At 38.4% G+C, this 20,281-nt stretch overlaps 1 protein-coding gene across 4 annotated transcripts; it reads left to right on the forward strand.

The window, feature by feature from the left end:
• The first annotated feature begins 1,711 nt into the window (after positions 1 to 1,711).
• On the forward strand, positions 1,712 to 18,164 carry Zfp14 (ZFP14 zinc finger protein). Of its 4 annotated transcripts, none has more exons than XM_021239499.2 (5): positions 1,712 to 1,776; positions 6,724 to 6,796; positions 10,419 to 10,545; positions 12,288 to 12,389; positions 14,197 to 18,163. In XM_021239499.2, the coding sequence occupies exons 2-5, from the start codon at positions 6,788 to 6,790 to the stop codon at positions 15,561 to 15,563; spliced, it is 1,605 nt and encodes a 534-aa protein (XP_021095158.1). In that variant the 5' UTR covers positions 1,712 to 1,776; positions 6,724 to 6,787; the 3' UTR covers positions 15,564 to 18,163. The 4 variants fall into 4 exon arrangements, with proteins under 4 accessions (XP_021095158.1, XP_021095159.1, XP_021095161.1 ...); XM_021239500.2 differs by having other exon boundaries at positions 12,291 to 12,389; XM_021239502.2 differs by lacking the exons at positions 1,712 to 1,776; positions 6,724 to 6,796 and adding an exon at positions 11,916 to 11,952 and having other exon boundaries at positions 10,451 to 10,545; positions 14,197 to 18,164.
• Positions 18,165 to 20,281: the final 2,117 nt, after the last annotated feature.

Genomic DNA, 20,281 nt, shown 5'->3' on the forward strand with positions numbered 1-20,281 from the left:
ATTTCTTAAACAGAACAAAAAGCACAAATCATACAGGGAAAAAAATGGAAAGTTTTACTTTTTAAAATTTAAGAATCTATTTTCACCAAAAGACACCATTAGAGTGAAAAGATACACAAAGTGGAAGAATATACAGTATTGACAATATATATATTTGACTTGTGATTCATCTAGAATATGTGAAAAACCCCTATCAATGACAGAAAACCAAATAGGAAATGGAAAAAAGCTGGATATCTAAATGGCCCAAAAGATGAAAAGATGCTCAAATTTACTATCAAGGAAATAGTAAAATTAAACCCAAAAAGTGTTACACTACACATCAGAAGAGCTAATGAAACAATGTATGCCAAGTGCTTCTGTACAGTGTATGCTTACAGTGTGCCACTGCATGCTCCAGCCTGTGCTAATGTGATACTATTAAACACAAGATCCGCAATCTAAAATAATTCCAAGAAGCAGTGTCAGGGGTCCCGAAGGGGGAGGGACTTATTTAGAAAAGAAAGAAAGAAAACAGTGAGGCACAGGGGGTCAGAGCTTCAAGGAGCAAAGACCAAGATCTTTATTTGTTCCTCCTTTTATATCTTACACAGTGAGCTGCTACATATCACTAGTCACGTACTGTCAGTGCAGAACAGGCTACCTTATTCACAGAAGAAGTTAAAACATTACAGAGATTACACAAATGGAAACAGTAGATTCTGTTCCCAGAGTCAAGCTATTGCAAGGCATACATTAAATAAACATTTTCAAGGAGACATTCTTTCGTTATCTACAAGGTGCAAGGAAGCACCTAGGACAGTGAGTGCACATCCAGGAGATCATCTTTAATCACTTGTCGCTGGGCCTTCCCAGCAACTCTGTGAATACACCCACAGATCACCTAGTGGTCCATCTCTTGCACCAAGACAATTCCATCAAAGCAGATAGCCAATTATTACCTTGCTAATTAAGAAAATGTCAGGCAGCCAGGGATTTAGCTCAGTGGCACCACGCCTGCCTCGAAAGCGCAAGGTCCTGAGTTCGATCCCTAGGTTCCAAAAAAAAAAAAAAAAGTCAGATATTCATAAGGACTATCAAGAAAAAGGATTTGGGGAAGGCAAATTACTAGAGGACAATTCACTTATTTCATAAGTATAAACCATACATTGGTAATAGTACAAATTTTACGCATGAATATGATAACACTGAAAAGGGAGCTATGGGACTGCGTCTATGAGATACTAAAAGATACTACAATAAAAACCCTCTGTAATCGAAACAGTTCATATATGATTAGAACAGAAAGTCCAAAAATAGACCCAGATATATGTGGAGTTTTAGTATGCAAAGGGGTATGAAGAAATGACACTTCTCTGAATACAGAACTCAGCTGGGCATGGTGGTGGAGGGCTGCAATCCCAGCACTCTTGGAGGCTGCGGCAGGAGGATCTCAAGTTCGAGCCCCAACTGGGCAATTTAGAGACTTGGCGAGACCGTGCCTCAGAATAAAAAAAAAAAGAAAAATTTAAAAATGAGGGACTAGGAATGTAGGTCAGTGTGAAGGGCCTGGGTTCAATCCATATTACCGGGGGGGGGGGGAAGCTCACTGAGGGCGCCTAGTTGAACATCCTCGGTCCTCACGCCTTGAAACACAGCCCGCGAGCTCGCGCCCCCCGCCCCGGCTAACTTCCGCGCTTGTGCACTCCTCTTACCCCGCCCCTGCGGCGGACTACATTTCCCACGAGCACCAGCGCAGTTTCCTTCCGGTTTCCTTTCCGCTGTCTGCTCCGAGAGGTGAGTTGGTCGCGTGCACTGAGGAAATGGGCGCGGGGGCGGCGCGGGGGCGGCGCGGACTTGTGTGTCAGTCGGAAAGCAGCGGCTGTGGAATTTGTGATGCTGACTGGGCACCGGGTACCCTCCTGCGGCCTCTGTTCTCTCGCTTCAAGGCCCAGAGGCCCGGAATGGCTCCGAGTTAGATGTATGTACCCCTGAGCGAAGGCCCCCAAACAAAAAGACACAATCCTGAGAACGACTGCACACCTTAGCAGCTCTCCCGCCGCACGAAGTCAGTGAACTCGCAGACAGGTTACAGCCTAGCCTTCGGTTTCTTTGGCCTTTCTCCCGGATACTGCTATTTCCAGCAGGTTATGTATGTAGAAGATGGGAGCAACTGTGGTAGTGAGGATGCGTATCCCGAGTCATATGGACTAAGCTCCAAAAAGAGGCCACGCAGTTTCGATTTTCGCCCTCTTTTCCAGTCCTGGTGATATTTAGGAAGGTGAGGGGAAATGAAGAAAATAAATGATTGCTCTTACATTCATTATAAACGAACGTCATAATTACTTTCCACCTTGTTCCATGAAATGTAATTTTTATTTTTCGGGAATGCGGATATTTGCTTCCCTTTTCTGTGGAAGAGTGCGAATCAGCACGGACTGAAAAGAGAAGCATCAGCCTTGTCATTAATTAGGATAGGAGAGAAGAAACAAATAAAGCTGCAAAATTAATGAAAACATTATTTCTCCTTAGGTTATATTGCAGTTGTTAAATGTCATAACTTCCTCAGAGAGATTACAGATTTCCTACCAATGATGCTCCAGACCTGCTTTGCTATTTTTATTGTATTACTGGGAATTCTTGTTTTCTAAACCACCTTCTTGATAACACTCAGGATAGCACTGCAGTTTATTTCACCTCTCCTATTCTCACTTTAGAAACAGCAGTCATTCCAGACCCTCACTGTCCATAGATCCTCTTCAAAATCCTTTAGTTGGCAGTCAAACCTATACAAAAGAGCTCTTTTCCTCCTTCTGGTCCATTGTATTCCAATGGTTCCTGTGCAATTTCCTCCCGTTCTGAGTCAATAAATATGATTTTGTCACCTAATATAGGCTTGTTTCAGTTAATATTGAGTTTGTTTAGAGTGTAATACCTAAAGTGATCTGTCCAGTGAGCTGGTGCTTTGGCCTTTTTCCCAGTGAGTGATGAGGTGGTGAAGGTAGATTCTATACACATCCTTTCTCTTCAGTGGGTAGTCAGTCACATGAACAGTTGACAGGCATTAAATTTCTCCTGTGAGCTGTGTCTTTTGAATCATGTAAATAGTCTACAGGTAAACCCAAAGAGAGGCTAACTTTATAGTTATATTTTACCTTGTAATTTGGAGAGGGGATTACAGTTTAAATGATTTCACACTCTAGGTGTCTGATCTCTGATGCCCTGAGTTAAAAGTGGGAAAATATAATGGTTTGACTGGTGACAAGGACTTCTGCTTTTGAGACTTGTTAAGAGTGGTAATGTGATAGAGTTTTTAGTGGAGAGGTCTATTAAGTGTTAGCAAGGGAGGGAACTCTTACAAGAATGGGAAGATAGTGAAAACTTGCAAAATGGTTTAAACATGTTTGACAGCATGAGTTTGGTTAGGACCGCTTATTTATGTGGTCTTTTGGGAGGCAGTTTAATACGGTGACAGTAGTGTATATTATGGAGCCAAATTACCAGGGTTCAAATAGTAAACCTGCCATTTAGGGCTGGGCTAGCTTCTGGCAGTTTATTTCATCTCTTTGTGCTACAGTTTCATCATCTATAAAATGAGAATAATTATAGAACCTACTATATAAGATTATTCTGAATAAATCAATATTTTAAAACCTAGAGCTGGGGGCTAGTGGTATGGCGCTCGCCTAGCTTGCATGAGATCCTGGGTTTGATCGCCAGCACCAAAAAATTTTAAAATAAAATAAATAGGGCCGGGGATTTAGCTCAGTGGTGCAGCTGCCTGCAAAGCTCAAGGTCTGCAGTTCGATCCCCGGTACAAAAAGTAAATAAATAAAAAATAAATAAATAAATTGTAAAATCCATAGATAATGCTTGGCATGTAATAAGTATTCAGTAGGGGGCCGGGGATTTAGCTCAGGGTTTCGCCGCCTGCTGCGCAAGCGCAAAGACCAGAGTTTGATCCCCGGTACCAAAAAAAAAAAAAGTATTCAGTAGATTTGTTACTATTTTATTTTAATTCCATGTTTTTCCTTATCACACAGATCCAAAAATTATGAGTATTTTGCCACATTTGCTTTATCCATCCATGTATCCTTTTGTAAATTGTTGATAATCAAGAACTATCTATTGGCAGGTGTGGTGGCACGCACCTGTAATCCTAGCACTCAGGAGACTGAGGCAGGAGGATCACTGTGAGTTTGAGGCCAGCCTGGGTTACATATGGAGTTAAGGACAGCCTGAACTGCCTAGTGAGACCCTGTCTCAAAAAAAAAAAAAAAAAAAAGAACTACCTGTCAAAGTGATGCTTTACGGTTTATTAATTAGCATTATAAGAAAGAACAAGGTGGGCTGGGGATTTAGCTCAGTGGCACTGTGCCTACATCAAAAGCGCGAGGTCCTGAGTTTGATCCCCAGTACCGAAGGAAAAAAACCAAGAAAGAGCTAGGCTGAGAAGCCTTTTTTTCTTGTAATACTAGGGATTGAACATAAGGCCTACTCACTAAGCTACATCCCTAACCCTTTTTAATTTTTTGGTTTTGAGACAGGGTCTTACTAAGTTGCCAAGGTTGGTCTTGAACTCAACAATCCTCCAGCTTCAGCCTCCAAGAGTGTTTTTGTTTTTTTTGTACGGGGGATCAAACTCAGGACAATCGAACTCAAGAAGATCGAACTCAGGACCTTGAGCTTGTGAAGCAGGTGGCAGAACCACTGAGCTAAATCCCCAGCTAAAATGGAGATGGCACCACTAAGCTAAATCCTCGGCCCTTTGTTTCGTTTTGTTTTGTTTTGTTTTGGTACCGGGGATTGAACACAGGTCCTTGCATTTGCGAGGCAGGTGGCGGAACAAGAATGTTGAGATTATGGGCATGTGCCACTATGCCTGGCTAGAAGCCTATTTTTTAGTGGCGTGGAGAAAAGACAAAGAGAATTTTCTTTATAAGAAGGCTATGTAGTATTCTTCATCTTAAGTGATATGGCTTTTATTAAATAGTTTATTAAGTAGCTTATTTGCTACTTTAAGTCTTCTATATTTAGTATCCTATTAGTCCTCATAACAACCCTTTGAGGTAGAAAGTATTCATTACCATTTTATATAGGAGGGAAGCAAAGCATCGGAAAGTAACATGTCTAAGATCACAGAGTTAACGACTGTTAGAGCTGACATTTCTATCCTGAAAGTCTGACAGCAAAATCTATATTAGTAATTGTAACAGTATACCAAATCTCATTATTATGTATGCTTTAAAAGTAACTCCTCTCTTGGGCCGGGAATTTGGCTCAGGGGTGCCACTGCCTGCCTCGAAAGCGCAAGGTCCTGAGTTCCATCCCTGGTACCAAAAAAACCCCCTCCTTTCTTATTTATTTATTGAGACAAGGTCTTGCTCTGTTGTCCAGGATGGTCTCAAACTCTGGGCTGGTCAGTCCTCTGGCCTCAGGCATGTTCTGCTGTGTCTAGCTTATAATTTTGGTCTTTTTAATTTGATTGATTGATTCATTCATTACTGTACTTGTAATTGAACTCAGGGCCTTTTCACTGAGCTACATTCCATTTTTTATTTTGAGAGAATGTCTTGATAAGTTGCCCAAGTTGCACTTGAACTTGCAATCCTCCTGCCTTAGCCTCCCAGAGAGCTGGAATTACAGGTATGTGCCATTATGCCTGGCTTAAAATTTTTATTTTGATGATGGTAAATGCAAAATGAGAGTAGACGGACAAGAAACTCCAAAAGCTGTTGGCGAGCTGTATAGGCATGTTAGCCAAAAAGACTTATTCAGAGCAAAATAGACCCATTCAGGAGATGAAAAGGGAAGCAAGCATACAACTGCCATCAGTGTGTAAAAGACATCAGCGACTTTTTGCCCTTACTTTCTAGGAAGTATACCAACATACCTGGGCAGATTAAATCATAGAGTTGGACATATCTTCTAGATATACATGTGATTTTTTTTCCCTGTCAAAATAGTTTCACACTACACTTGCTGGTGTTTTCTTGTTTTGTTTTTTAAAACACACTGACTTCACCCTTATCACACTGATGCTCAGGATTCAGATCTCCAGTATGATTTGAATCCTGTGTGTCAGTGTGCTCAGAGGTAGAACTTTGGTGTATAAAAATGCTGAGGCTCAATTGACAAGTGTAGAAAGCACCTGTCACATAAAGGTTTTCAATGAATTCTGTTGGCTAATTGCAGACATTGTGAATCAACACTTACACAGGTTGGACACCAAAAGAGGGAGTGGTAAAGGTTGCCATGGTATGAGAGGTCGTGATTGGGAAACTGGAATGGTGACTTATCCTAGCTAGGGAAAAACAGTGCGGCCTTGTCATAGAAAGGGGTGCCAGGCTCTAGCTATATGGTTTTTAGTCTTTGTCTTTAGAAAAACTCTGGTCCATTTTCAGGACCAGATCAACATTGTTAAATGGAAATCTGGTCAGATCAAGTTCATTATTGCTCACCTGGGTTTCTTCAGAGCATGGATTTCTTCAGGCCCCCCTATACTCCATTTCAGTTTTATGAGGGTATGGGATAAGCATGGGTGCAGCAGTGAGGAGTAGTTTGGAAAAAGAAATGAAAAAGAAAAAATGCTCATATCAACATAAGTCATTTGGGGAGCTCTTAGGTACATATGGCTTCATAGCCATTTATTTATTTATTTATTTATTTATTTATTTATTTATTTATTTACCCATGCCCTGCATGGTACTCAGGATCATGGCTGGTTTTTTTTGGTTTGTCTAGACTCTGCAGTTCTCCAACAAAGAAATATTGAAGAGGACTGACCAGTTCTTGGTGTTCTAAAACCATGGCTGATGTAAGTTAATGGTGGTTTTTCCTTTTAAAAAATATTGTTTATCTCTAATATTGTTAATTGTACATATTCATTAGTTCTCCTAAATTTTCCATTTTTTCAGAACTCTATCAAAGAACCTGTTCCATTTTTGCCATTCTTGAAAGATTAGGGACAGATAGCCCATTGATAGTCTTCCCTTCTTCCACAAAAGTGAAATGTCTTGAGAAAAATATAGACATTCTCTGCAAAAGGTCTTTCTGTCAGCATATTCCAATGGAACAGCTTTTTATTTTAGTACTTAATTCCAGAAAAATTATATTTCTCTCAATACAGTGATTTATTGAGGGGAGAATCAAACCCAGAGCCTCATACATTCTAGGCAAGTACTCTACCACTAAAGACATACTCCCACCCAACAGTCCAATGACTTTTGATCTAGTTTTACATAGAAAAAATGTGTGTACTCAGTATACAATATTGCATTTAAAACAATTTTTTAGTGTTTTATTGGGGTATAGCATATATACAGAAAAGTATACAAATCTTAAGAGTATAGCTGAATGAATTTTCATAAATTAATTAGTACATCTATGCTTCCAAGTTAATAAAGGAATATTACTAATACCTCAGATATTTCCCCCTTCAGTCATTGCTCACCCACTCATCTCAAATGTAACTAATATCTTGACTTTGAACACCATAAATTAATTTTGCCTACTTTTAGAACTTTTTTTTTTTTATTGGTACTGGGGATCGAACTTGGGTCCTTTCGCTTGCACAGCAGGCGGCGAAACCACTGAGCTAAATCCCCGGCCCATACTTTTAGAACTTTAAGTGTAATAAAATGAATCATGTAGTTGAATGCAGTAATTTTTAAACAAAAACAACGTTTAGGAAGAATCTAGTTGTATTCCATATATAATTGCTAGACCATCAGAACCAATATATGTGTCATTAAAGAGGGCATGTATCTGGTGCTGCTAGTGATAAAGTAGGCATCAAAGCATCATAGTGAAGGTGACTATGTCCTCATTGGAAATACTTTTCTGTAGTGTACTTTTTTTTTGATCTAGTGTAGAGTTCTTAAAAATTTGGAAAAGGGCCAGGAATGGTGGTGCGTATTTGTAATCCCAGCCCTATGGGAGCCTGAGGAAAGAGGATCCACAAGTTTCAGCATAACTTGGGCAATTTAGCAACTTAGTATGACCCTATCTCAAAATAAAAGATTAGAAATGGGCTGGGGATGTAGCTCAGTGCAAAGGCCTGGGGTTCATTTCCCAGTACTGCCAAAAAAAGTTGAAAAGTATTGAAGAAAATTGTGGAGAAAGTTTCAATGATGGGGCCAGGGATTTAGCTCAGTGGTTTTGCTGCTTGCTGCTCAAGCGCAAGGACCCGAGTTCGATCCCCGGTACCAAAAAAAAAAAAAAAAAAAAAAAGATGATGAAAATACTAGTGCCAAAGACATTGCATGTGTAGTATAGTTCTATATTGGAGGAAAATGTAAAGCTAGTTGGAGGGTTGGAATTAACATACAATGCATTATAATTCTCTGATAATGGAAAAAGAGGCACCTACTTTATAATGTAGTATTAAAATGTATGATTTGGGGCCGGGGATTTAGCTCAGTGGTTCTGCTGCCTGCCTTGCAAGCTCAAGGTCCCAAGTTCGATCCCTGGTACCAAAAAAAAAAAAAAAAAAAAAAGCCCACATACTTTGTGGGGGCAGCTTTAAAAGGTGTGATTTTTAGGAATAGATTACTGATGTTAAATGGGAGATTTCTGTTTTGAGCTTTCCTTGAAGACCTGTGGTTTAATGAAAGAATTTGATCTTGTTTTGTACCTTATGGGGAAGCTATAAACTCTCCACAAATCAGACTTTTTAAAGTAATGGCTTGGGGTTTAGTGTTGACTAATCTTAGTTTCTCTGTGTGTTGAGATCTTATGCTATGTGAGGCTTTTAAGATTGAGTGGGTTACATAGAGATATAATCAGGGCCTTACTATATGTAAGATCTAAACTTTGATGTGCTACCCTGACATGTTTGTCAAGGCCCCAAAGCCCTAACCATGAGTTCCCCTGCTCTCACCAGATATGCCTGTCCAGTGGAAAAGGCTTTCTTCCCTCCTAGCTCCCCTATATGCTAGGCCAGTTGTATCCCTAGTCCTCAACCTCATAATTTTCACCGCTCTGGCAGCCTGTGTAATTATTCAAATGAGCTAGTCATGACTTCCTCTGGGAACCAGGGAACACTTAATCCTCTTTCAAAGCCTGCCTCCTACAACCCCTGTTATTCTCTCTGTTCCTGAGTGTGGCCTTTGTAGCCTTGAGTGATGTGTGATATCTTCCCTCAGGCTGTGAGTATATGTGACTAATAAACTGTCCAATGTCAGCTATTTGGGTGATAATGGTTTTCAGGGCAGAAGACTGTTACCTCAGCAATAGGATGGCTAGAAGGTAATCAGAACAGAGCTGCAAATAGATCAAGAATCCTCTCTAATTTTCTCTCAGAGAGAAGATAGTTAATTGTGTATTTTTTACAGGATGTGCTAGCCTAGAGCAGTATTTCTCAACCTTGGAACTATTGACATTTTGAGTCAGAGAATCCTTTATTATAGGGGACTGTCTTGTGCATTGTAGAATGTCTAACAGTATCCTTTGGCCTCTACTCATTAGGCATCTGTAACAGTCTCCCCTCCCATACTACTCATGATAACTGTATTCATGGCCAGATGTCTTTTGGGGGACAAAAAAAAATCACTGTTTCTTGAAAATTATTGATCCAGGGTACTCTTTTGATTGTTTTCATGTTTTAGTATCCTAAAGCTCAAAAGTGAGAAAAGATGCTTAATGAAGGATGATAATAAAGGAAAAGATTATTCAAATACACAAGTATTAGGTATTATAGAAAACAAGAATTACAGAAGACTTGAGATCATACTCAATTTAAACATCTAAATTTTAAAGAGAATGTAATATACTCAAAGAGGACCATTGTGCATCAAAATACTTAAAATTTACTAAAGAATTGGTTGTTAACAAGAAAAATGTTTATAGTAAAATCTCATTCTGTTGTGAACTTTTTTTTTTGGTACTGGGGATTGAACTCAGGACCTTGTGCTTGCGCTTGCACTTGCAAGGCAGGCGCATTGCCGCTGAGCTCGATCCCCAGCCCCTGTTGTGAACTTTTTTAATCTCAATTTTTTTCCTTTTATGAACTTTAGTTTACTTTCAGAGAGATTTTTATGGTGCATTTGGGAGAAATTTTTGCCAATGTGTTTTCATGATCATTAAAGGGAAAAGAGAGTGAAAGACTTCATATTTCTTTAGAATTTATAGTGGAAGTACTCAGTATGCAAAAGGCTTATGTGCCCTATTGGATTTAATCGAGATTTTTTGGTTATTTTATTCATTTCCAGATATGTTTGGATAAAAAATTTAATCTCCAGCCGTAAGACTAGTCAAGAACATGTAGGCACTGTTTCTGAAATTCTGATTTTTTGCTGTTCTCTATTCATGTCATAATTCATAAGTTTTCAGCCTATTTGCATGCTGTGACTCTGGAGTGAAGTCCTCAATCTCCTCTTTCTATTTAAGATGAATACTTAAATTATTTTCACAAGTAACTCATAAGTTCATTTTTTCAGGGTTCAGTGACATTTAGAGATGTGGCTGTAGACTTCTCACAGGAAGAATGGGAATTCCTGGATTCTGCTCAGAGGGACTTATATAGAGATGTAATGTGGGAGAACTATAGCAACTTCATCTCACTAGGTAAGGTTGTTGTTCCAAAGTATATTAGCTTTCTCTGCCACTATATTCTGAGAAACAAGCTAAATTTTTACTCTATGTTCCCATAAAGAATGGTTAGGTTGGGCCAGGATTTAGCTCAGTGATTCTCCCGCCTGCCTTGCAAGCAGAAGGACCCGAGTTCAGTTCTGGTACCAAAAAAAAAAATGGTTAGGTTAGTGATGCATGGTGGCACATGCCTGTAATCTCAGCACTCAGGAAGCTGAGGCAGGAGGATCACCACAAGTTCAAGGCCAGCGTGGGCTACATAGTGAGTTCAAGATCATCCTGGACTATACAGCAAGACCCTGTCTCAAAAAAACAAAAACAAAAACAAAGAATAGCTAGGCTTTACGAGATTGTAAATAGATTCCACTACTTAAACATTCTCAGCCTGTGGTGTCCTTCACATTTTCTTCAGATTTTGTGATTCCTGTTTCCTTTAGTATCCAAGGGGGTGGATTTGAGAATGGTACAAGTTTTGTTTTGTTTTGTTTTGTTTTTGGTACCAGGGATCAAACTTACGACCTTGCACTTGTGAGGCAGGTGCCGGTGCCACTGAGCTAAATCCCCGGCCCCTGATACAAGTATTGTTGAAGAAACTAGATATCATATTTTGTTTATGTTCAGAATTGACTCATATACTTCATATTCCTTTCTAACTCACCTAAAAGGAGAATACCTACATACTAGGCCTCTGAGTAAAAATCAAGAGATCAGAAAAGAAAGAGAAAGAATGAAAATCAAAGGAGTTTGTAGAGCATATATATAATATGCAGTGATCTACAAGCTTCATTTAAAATTCAAGTAAATACTTTTTTTTTTTCCTGTAGCAGACATACACGGTTCTATGTGCTTTGTAACTGAAAGTTAAAAACCTGAGTCAGTGATGTAGTTCAGTGGCACCATGCCTGCCTGGCAAGCACAAGGTCCTGAGTTCGATACCCAGTACCAAAAAAAAAAAAAGAAAGTTAAAAACCTAGCTGGGTTGGTGGCATGCCTATAATCCCAGCACTTGGGAGGCTGAGGCAGGAGGATCACCAAGAGTTTGAGGGTAGTCTGGACTACATAGTGAGTTCGAGGTCAGCCTGAAGTATATAGTGAGATCCTGTCTGAAAAAAATAAACAAAATCTAAGAACTTTGTATTTAACATTGAATATCCCCAAAAAGATCTGAGAATATATTAAAAGCCTCTTATTACCCTCTCAGCAAAATGATAGCAGTAAAAATAGGTAATATACATATGTGTATATGAACATATCAGTGTATATATTGTGCTTAGACACTGTTCTGAGTATTGTTCATTGTTGATTACTCCTCAGTTACTCCTTACTTATTCTTAACCTTATTTCAGATAAGAAAACTTGGGTGCAAAACTTGAAGTGCAAAAGGTTAGTAACTGACTGAGGTAATAGACGAACAAAGGCAGGATTTAAAACCAGGCAGTCTGGATTCAGAGCCTGTGTTCTTAATCACTACAAAATATTGCTTCTCAGCAGAGTCTGTGTGAGCTTAAATTATATTAAGGCCTGTTCTTAGTCACCTAGTGTCTATTTGTTCCTTATGGTCCTGAGGTTACCCTAAAGTGAATTCCTCATCTCCCTTGCATTTATTTGCACTTAGGCTTTATAAAGTCCATTTTAATTTGTAGTTAATTATAAATTTAACCAAATCTGAAGAGAAGGACTTTCAGGTTTATAATTTTATGTGATATTTTCCTTCTAAGCAGGAGCTTCTATTTCTAAACCAGATGTGATTACCATATTGGATGAAGAAGGGAAGGAACCTGGGATGGTTGTGAAGGAAGGGACAAGAACCCACAGCCCTGGTAAGTGAGAGCTAAGCAGGCACAGGGAAATCACTATGGCAGTTAATAGCTAGCCTGCTTAGAGTGGAAGTACATCTTTGAGATCCTTGGAGTTTTCTCTTCAAATACCCATAGCTGCCAAGCATGGTGGTGCATGTCTGTAATCCCAGGTATCTGGGGAGCTGAGGCATTAGCCTCCTAAATTCAAGTCCAGCCTGGTCAACTTAGTGATAACCTATCAGGGATGTGGCTCAATCCTCGAGTACTTGCCTAGCATGCACCGGGCCTTGAGTTCAATTTCCATTATGTCAAAACAAAACACAAAACACAAAACCCACGAGCTGAACATGTATATAATCTCAGCATTCATTCAAGGCAGAATTGGAAGTTTGAGGCCAGCCTGAGTTAGTGACTTAGCAAGATTCTGTCTCAAAATGTAAACAAACATAAAAAAGGGTACAGAAGGTGGTGGGCTGGGGATGTAGCTCAATGTGAAGGCCCTGGATTTAATCCTCAGTACTGGATGGAAAAAAAAAGCCCATGGGCTGTAAGGGAAAGTGTTGAGATGTGAAGTGAATTAAGAACTTTCAAGTTTGGACCAGCAGAGTCACTTTCTGTTGACCTTGGTTACACTGTTTTTCATCTCCCATGTTTGATTCCTACTTCAAAGAGAGAAGCTGTTGCCATAGAATAAAATGACAATACATATAAGAACACAAATAACAAAATAGAAAAAGAAAACCAAAAGTCAACTTCTTGAAAAGATCAACAAAGATAGTAAACACCTAGTTTGACTAATCAAAAAAAGAGAACATAAATTACTAATACAGAAGGGTTGGTTTTCATCTGATATAGCCATTTAAAGATAATAAAACCTACACTCTGTGAGGCTGAGGGATGGAGGATTACAAACATAAGCCTAGCTTGGGCAACTTAGCAAGACCCCATCTCAAAATAAAAATTCAAAAATGGCTGAGAATGTAGCTCAGTGCCAAGGCCCTGGGTTCAATTGCCTGTACCCCCCCACCCAGAAAAAAGATATGAAAAGAATTCTATGAATAACTTTGTGCCAATAAATTTAATAGCTTAAATGAAATTAAAAATTTTTAAATATAATTTACTAGAACTGACAAAAGAGAAAAATGGTAAAAAAGAACAACAGTATGCCTATTAAAGTAATTGAATTTATTATCAGAAATCTTTCCACAAAGAAAATGTCAGGCCCAGATGGTTTCATTAATGAATACTATCAAATATTTAAGAAAGAAATAGTGGCATTATTACAGTTTCTTCAGAAAAGGAAAGAACACCTAAGCTCACTTTATGAGGCCAATATAACTATCATATTACAAAGAAATTACCAGACTATAAACTTGTATTCTTCATGTATGTAGGAGTAAAATTCTTAACAAAATAATAGCACATCAAATTCAGTACCATATAAAGATGACTATCAAGTGGACCTTATACTTTCTTAATTAATGTAGTCTTGGTTTTTAATGTTGATCAATATAATTCTTCATATTAAAAGAAGAAATGAGACCATGTAATCATCTTTAATTTGTTAGTGCTCTGCCAATAAAATTACATAGAGTTAAGTGGTCTGTTCCAGGTCTGTATTTCCCATGGATTGAGTTATTTGTGGTATGTAACTTTGTAGAAGATACTGGTTTTTAGGTATACATCTGTAGTATTGTAGCAGAAATGCGTATGTTTGAGAGAGATGTAGTTCATCACTTGTAACAGGCATTGTTTTATTTCTCTGTAAAATTTTTTTTTCTTTGGGAATAGGAAAACAGAATGTGTTTGCTTTCTTATTTTCTTTCAGATTTGGAGTCCAGATGCAGGACCAATACCCAGTCTCCAGAGAAGGACATTTATGAAATATATTCATTACAGTGGGAGATAATGGAAAGAATTAAAAGCTGTAGCCTTCAGGGCTCTATTTTTAAAAATAACTGGGAATGCAAAAGCAAGATTGAGGGCCAAAAAGAACCACAAGATGGGTATTTTGGGCAGGTGAAAATTGGCTCTGAAAAAGTGACCACTTACAAAAAGCAAAATTTTCTTACAGATTATCAGAGAGTTCACAATGGAGAAAAGTTATATGAATGTAAGGAATGTAGGAAGACTTTTATTCGTCGCTCAACACTTAGTCAACATCTAAGAATTCATACTGGTGAGAAACCTTATAAATGTAAGGAATGTGGACAGGCCTTTAGGCAGCGTGCACACCTTATTCGACATCACAAACTTCATACGGGTGAGAAACCCTATGAATGTAAGGACTGTGGCAAGGCCTTTACAGTGCTCCAAGAACTTACTCAACATCAGAGGCTTCATACTGGTGAAAAACCTTATGAATGCAAGGAATGTGGAAAGGCTTTTAGAGTGCATCAGCAGCTGGCTCGGCATCAGAGAATCCACACTGGTGAGAAGCCCTACGAGTGTAAGGACTGTGGGAAGACCTTTAGACAGTGTACACACCTTACTCGACACCAGAGACTTCATACTTCTGAGAAGCTCTATGAATGTAAGGAATGTGGGAAGGCCTTTGTATGTGGCCCAGACCTTAGAGTACATCAGAAAATTCATTTTGGTGAGAAACCCTATGCATGTAAGGAATGTGGAAAGGCTTTTAGAATATGCCAACAGCTTACTGTCCATCAGAGTATTCATACTGGTGAGAAACCCTTTGACTGTAAGGAATGTGGGAAGACTTTCAGATTAAGACAACAGCTTGTTCGCCATCAGAGAATTCATACTCGTGAGAAACCCTATGAATGTATGGAATGCTGGAAGACCTTTAGTAGTTACTCACAACTTATTTCACATCAGAGCATTCATATTGGTGAGAGACCGTATGAATGTGAAGAATGTGGGAAAGCCTTCAGACTGCTCTCACAGCTTACTCAACATCAAAGTATTCACACTGGGGAGAAACCTTATGAATGTAAGGAATGTAGAAAACCTTTCAGACTGCTCTCACAACTTACACAGCATCAGAGTATACACACTGGTGAGAAACCTTATGAATGTAAGGAATGTGGGAAGGCTTTTAGACTTTATTCATTTCTTACTCAACACCAGAGAATTCATACTGGTGAAAAACCCTACAAATGTAAGGAATGTAAGAAGGCCTTTAGACAGCATTCACACCTTACTCAACATCAGAAGATTCATAACGGAATTTAATACAGAAAAGCCTTCAGATGTACATTGTCTTACAAAACACTATCAAATCCATTTTTGATAAAATTTGTTTCATGCTTACAACTAAGAATAAGAAATTTTATATTGGAGAAAGAATATGTTGCTTTAAAAGCCTCCTTTCATCATTAAAACATTGTTTATCTTCATCAGATTCCATTGAGAGAATAATGTCATGAATGTTGGAAAATATTTATCCTTACCTGTCAATGTTTTCTTTTACTACTTTATTATTATTGTGATATTAGACAAGATGTTATCATTTTGTGCATTTTGTTCACTTGTAAAATAGTGATATTAGTACAATAGTTGTATTATTTATTGCTGTGTAATAAATCACCACAAAAACTTATTTGTAGCTTAAAAAAATACATCTTTGTTATCTCATGATTTCTCTGTATCAGGAAAATAGGCATGACTTAGTTGGGTCTTTGTAGTCACAAGGTTAGCTATGACTGGCCAGTCATCTGAAGGTTTGACTAGGGAAGGATCTATCCAAGCTAACAGGGTGGATGCCCAAATTCCTTTCTCTTGGGCTGTTGCGTTGTGATTTTCAGTCTCTAGCAGGCTGTTGGCTGAAGGTTGTCTGCATTTCCTTTGCCACACTGACCTCTTCAATATGACTGCTTGCTTCATCAAAGTATGTAAGCCAAGAAGGTGGTTGCCAGGAAGATGGAAGTCTGCTAACAAGGAAGTTGTAATCTTGTATAATCTAATCATGGAAATTACATTCCTACTACCTTTGCTACCTTCTACTGGTTAGAAGTAAATTACTAGATTAGCCACTTCTCACAAGAAGGGGACTGAACAAGAATACCAAGAGACAGTGACCATTAGTGGCCAGTTTAGAGTCAGCTTGCCATGCTGTGTAATAGAATTGTTGTGAGGATGAAGTAGTTAATACTTAGAAGAATAGCAGTCACAAGAATAGCTTGTGTTCTGTAAATATTGTGTATAATTATTATTCTTCTTACTAGTATTAGTGAATTCCTTTTAAAGAAAATTACTATAGAAGTAATAAATGTAGAAATGCCTCCTGTTACATCTCAGCACTTATTAAGCTGAAAATAATTTATTTTAGGTAAAACCTAGGAAATTGTAGTGAATGAGAATTTCTTCATTACTTGAACTACATCAGAAATTTCACAGTGAATAGAACTGTATGATCTTCATGAATGTACAGTTAAGAATACAGCTGTTGGAGAATCAGAAATATGAAGTGATTTTTCCATCTATGACATAGCATCCTCTTGTCTGGCCACAGTTCAAGATTAATCACAAACTCTGAAAAAGATAGCATAAGAGAAACTACCACTTTGGAATTTAAGTTAGTGCGTGCCTGTGTGTAAAACTTATGTATAAAATAAAATATTCCATTATACTCAGTATAATTGCTCCATCTTCAATTAGTGTTTCTAGTTGGGTCTTTTGACCTAACCCCGCCAGTAGTTTGATAGTTCATTTGGTTGTGGCTGCATAATTTGGTCAGTTATGGAAAATACTAGGGTATCAACTCATCATTCTTAACATCAGTATTGGAGGGTGAGTATATTTTTTTTGCCCATGTGAGCCAAATATCAGGATCATCAAAAATTCATGAAATCTAAGTATTTCTCTTTTTAAAACTTAAATCCAACCAATAAACATAGAAAGAATAATAGGATTAGAATCTTTATTTTCTAGACTGTAGTGAAGTAATGGGTCCCGAAAATGATTTTCAGTGGATGCTGAAACTATTAAGTGAAAGATTTTGTAGAGAAAGTATCAAGCTGATCACTTCAGAACACTGGCCAATTTGAACCTCAATAAAAATGGGACTATCAGACAATATGCACCACTTGATAAAATACTATAGGAAGCACACACCACTACATATGAAGCCATATTGCAAAAATAACAGGAATCATACTTTTATTTACTTATTTATTTTTTGGTACTGGGGATCAAACTTAGGACCTTGTGCTTGCGAGGCAGGCACTGGAACCATTGAGCAAAATCCCTGGCCACATACTTTTAAATCAAATTCTTTATAACCAAGAATTTGGGGAATAGATGAATAAAGTAAATGTTAGAAGGAAGCAGCCATTTAGATCCAGAATATGTAAATTTCTGCAGAAAAGTTAACCTGATTTCATCAAGTAATAAGTAGCGTGAAAAAGAAGACAGGCAACTATTAATAATAAAGGAGACAAGAGACATGACAACTAAATTCATTATGTTAGCATTTCTTGAACCTGGTTTTAACAAAATAGAAAAGGACACTTTGGAAATAGTAGAGGAAATGTGCACCTGGACTAAGTATTAAGATGATATTTAGAAATAATTTTGTTAAGGATGATACCAACATGGTTACCAAAAAAAAGTCCTATGTGGTAGAGTTAATATACTTACGTTTTTATGAAATAAGATATGCAGACTTGCATGTCACTAGAAAATGAATTGGCAAAGACGGAAACTAGATTACTAAATGTTGGTAATTACTGAAGTGAAATTTTTCATAGTGGTTCATTGTGCTAATATTTCTACTTTTGTATGTTTGACATTTCAATAATAAAATTTTCAAAATCAAAACTGAAATTATAAGCTGTTTATTTATTTTAATTAATTATTTTGCAACACTGGGGTTTGAACCCATGGCTTTCACACTAAGCTACATCCCCAGCCTTTTTTCCCTTTTTTTTGTGGGGGGGAGGGAACAAGTTCTCACTAAATTGCCCAGGATGGGCTCAAATTTGAGATCCTCCTTCTAGAGTGTTGCGATTATAGGCATGTGGCACCATGCTCAGCTAGAAAGCATTAGTTTTCATTATCGTTTTTGGTTTTTTGTTTTTGGTGCTGGGGATCAAACCCAGGGCATCATGCAAGCTAAGTACCCATTCCTATCACTGAGGTACACCCTTAATCTAAACTATTTGAAATTAATGATAATGAGATGCCTGTACATCTAACCTCGTGAAATGTCACCAAAGTTCTATTCAGTGAAAAAATAGTGACATAATGTACTAAGGAGATTTCGTTTGTGCGCCTAATCTTCATTGTTTTCACTATCCACAGCGACCAATACAGGGCCTGTCACATAGATGAATGTGCTGGAAGGAATGAATAAGCATTTTTTTCATTTAGTGGTACATTTTAGGTATACAATATGATGACATTCATCATTGGGAATTTGTACCTTTACATGATATATCTTGGTTCTTTTTTCCCCATTCCCCTGCCCTCCCTTCAACCCCTCCACCCCTCCCTATTTACAAAGACTTTGTTTCCATTTTTTCCTTTCCCTTCTTTCTTTTCCCCTACTAAGCATTTATATCAAGAAACCAGAAATGATAAAATAAAACCAGCACAAATAAGAGAAGCCAAATACAATAAAAAGGAGAAATTAAGAGACTAAACCAGTGGTGGTAAACCTATGGCATGTGTGCTGCAACAGGCAGCTTTAAAAGGTTTGATGTCACTGGACTGGACTTGAGCATATGTTATCACAGTTGACACTGTGGAACCCAAATAGACAGATGTATTTGTGTGAACTCCCTGTTTACGAAAAAAATTGGGGTCTGGGGATTTAGCTCAGTGATTTCGCGCTGCCTGCTGCGCAAGCAAAAGGACCTGAGTTAGATCCCTGGTACCAAAAAAAAAGAAAAAAAAATTGAGGCTGGGGATGTACCCCAAGAACTCACTGGTGGAGTGCTTGCCTGGCATATGCAAGGCCCTGGGTTTGGTCTCAGAACCTTTAAAGAAAAAAAAGCATGAAGAAATATTCATACTTGTACAGTCAAAAAGCCTTTGGGAATAAGTAATCCTTATCAAGATTTAGCAAGTAATTCACAGCTAAAACAATCCTGATTAAAAACCTGGAGTACTGGGGGTGTAGCTCAGTGGTAGAGCACTTGCTTAGAACAGACATAGCCCTGGTTATAAGCTCCAGCATCACAAAACGAACAGTAAGAACACCTTGATCAAGATAACTCCTAAAAGAGCCAGGAGCGGACAGAGCCGCCTGAAGCCACTGACGCTGCCCCACCCCCATCAGGACCTAAAAGCAAAATCATTCTCTGCTTCATTTTGTGTAGTATCTCTTCCTCATATCTATATTAAGAACCCCAAATTGAAAGATGAATATTGTAGGGGACAGGGGAAGGGGACGTTACCAGAACCTCTGCAGTTAGTCCTGGTCTCCTGCGAGCCACGGCAGCACACGGCGAATTACAGGAAAGGTAGAAAAATGAGACCGAGAAGAAGCTGAGCTTTGGGTCTGATCAGTGCTGCTCTGGGCAGCAAAGACAAAAGCCCCCAGCTTACCACACCTTTTATTCAGTACATCGGGAGAAACAAATGTAACAGATGACTTGCAGAGAGTTCAATAGTTCACATTGGGATAAACAAGGTGTAACGGAAGGCTTGCAGAGAGTTCAGTACATCTCCGGCAAACAAGATGTTAATCAGTCCAAGAACAATGAGGAACTGAGCAGGTGTTTGTTCTCCCAGGATGTTTCTTGTCCTGGAGAATCACAGCATCACTGGATCACTGAAGTCTCAGTTGTGACCGGAGGCCAAACTGGAGTTATTCTGTAGCTGGGCTGTAGGCAAGAGAACTAGGCTAACCAAATGATTTATCCCTAGAATTATGTAGCATTGCTCCCAACATATCTCCCTTTCTTTTTGTTTTATGTGAAGGAGTTTTATTGAAAAGCAAGCACACC

This window comes from Heterocephalus glaber, unplaced genomic scaffold (assembly GCF_053883595.1).
Source record: "Heterocephalus glaber isolate CG9 unplaced genomic scaffold, H.glaber_assembly_v1.0 deba00001561, whole genome shotgun sequence".
Classification (NCBI taxonomy): domain Eukaryota; kingdom Metazoa; phylum Chordata; class Mammalia; order Rodentia; family Bathyergidae; genus Heterocephalus; species Heterocephalus glaber.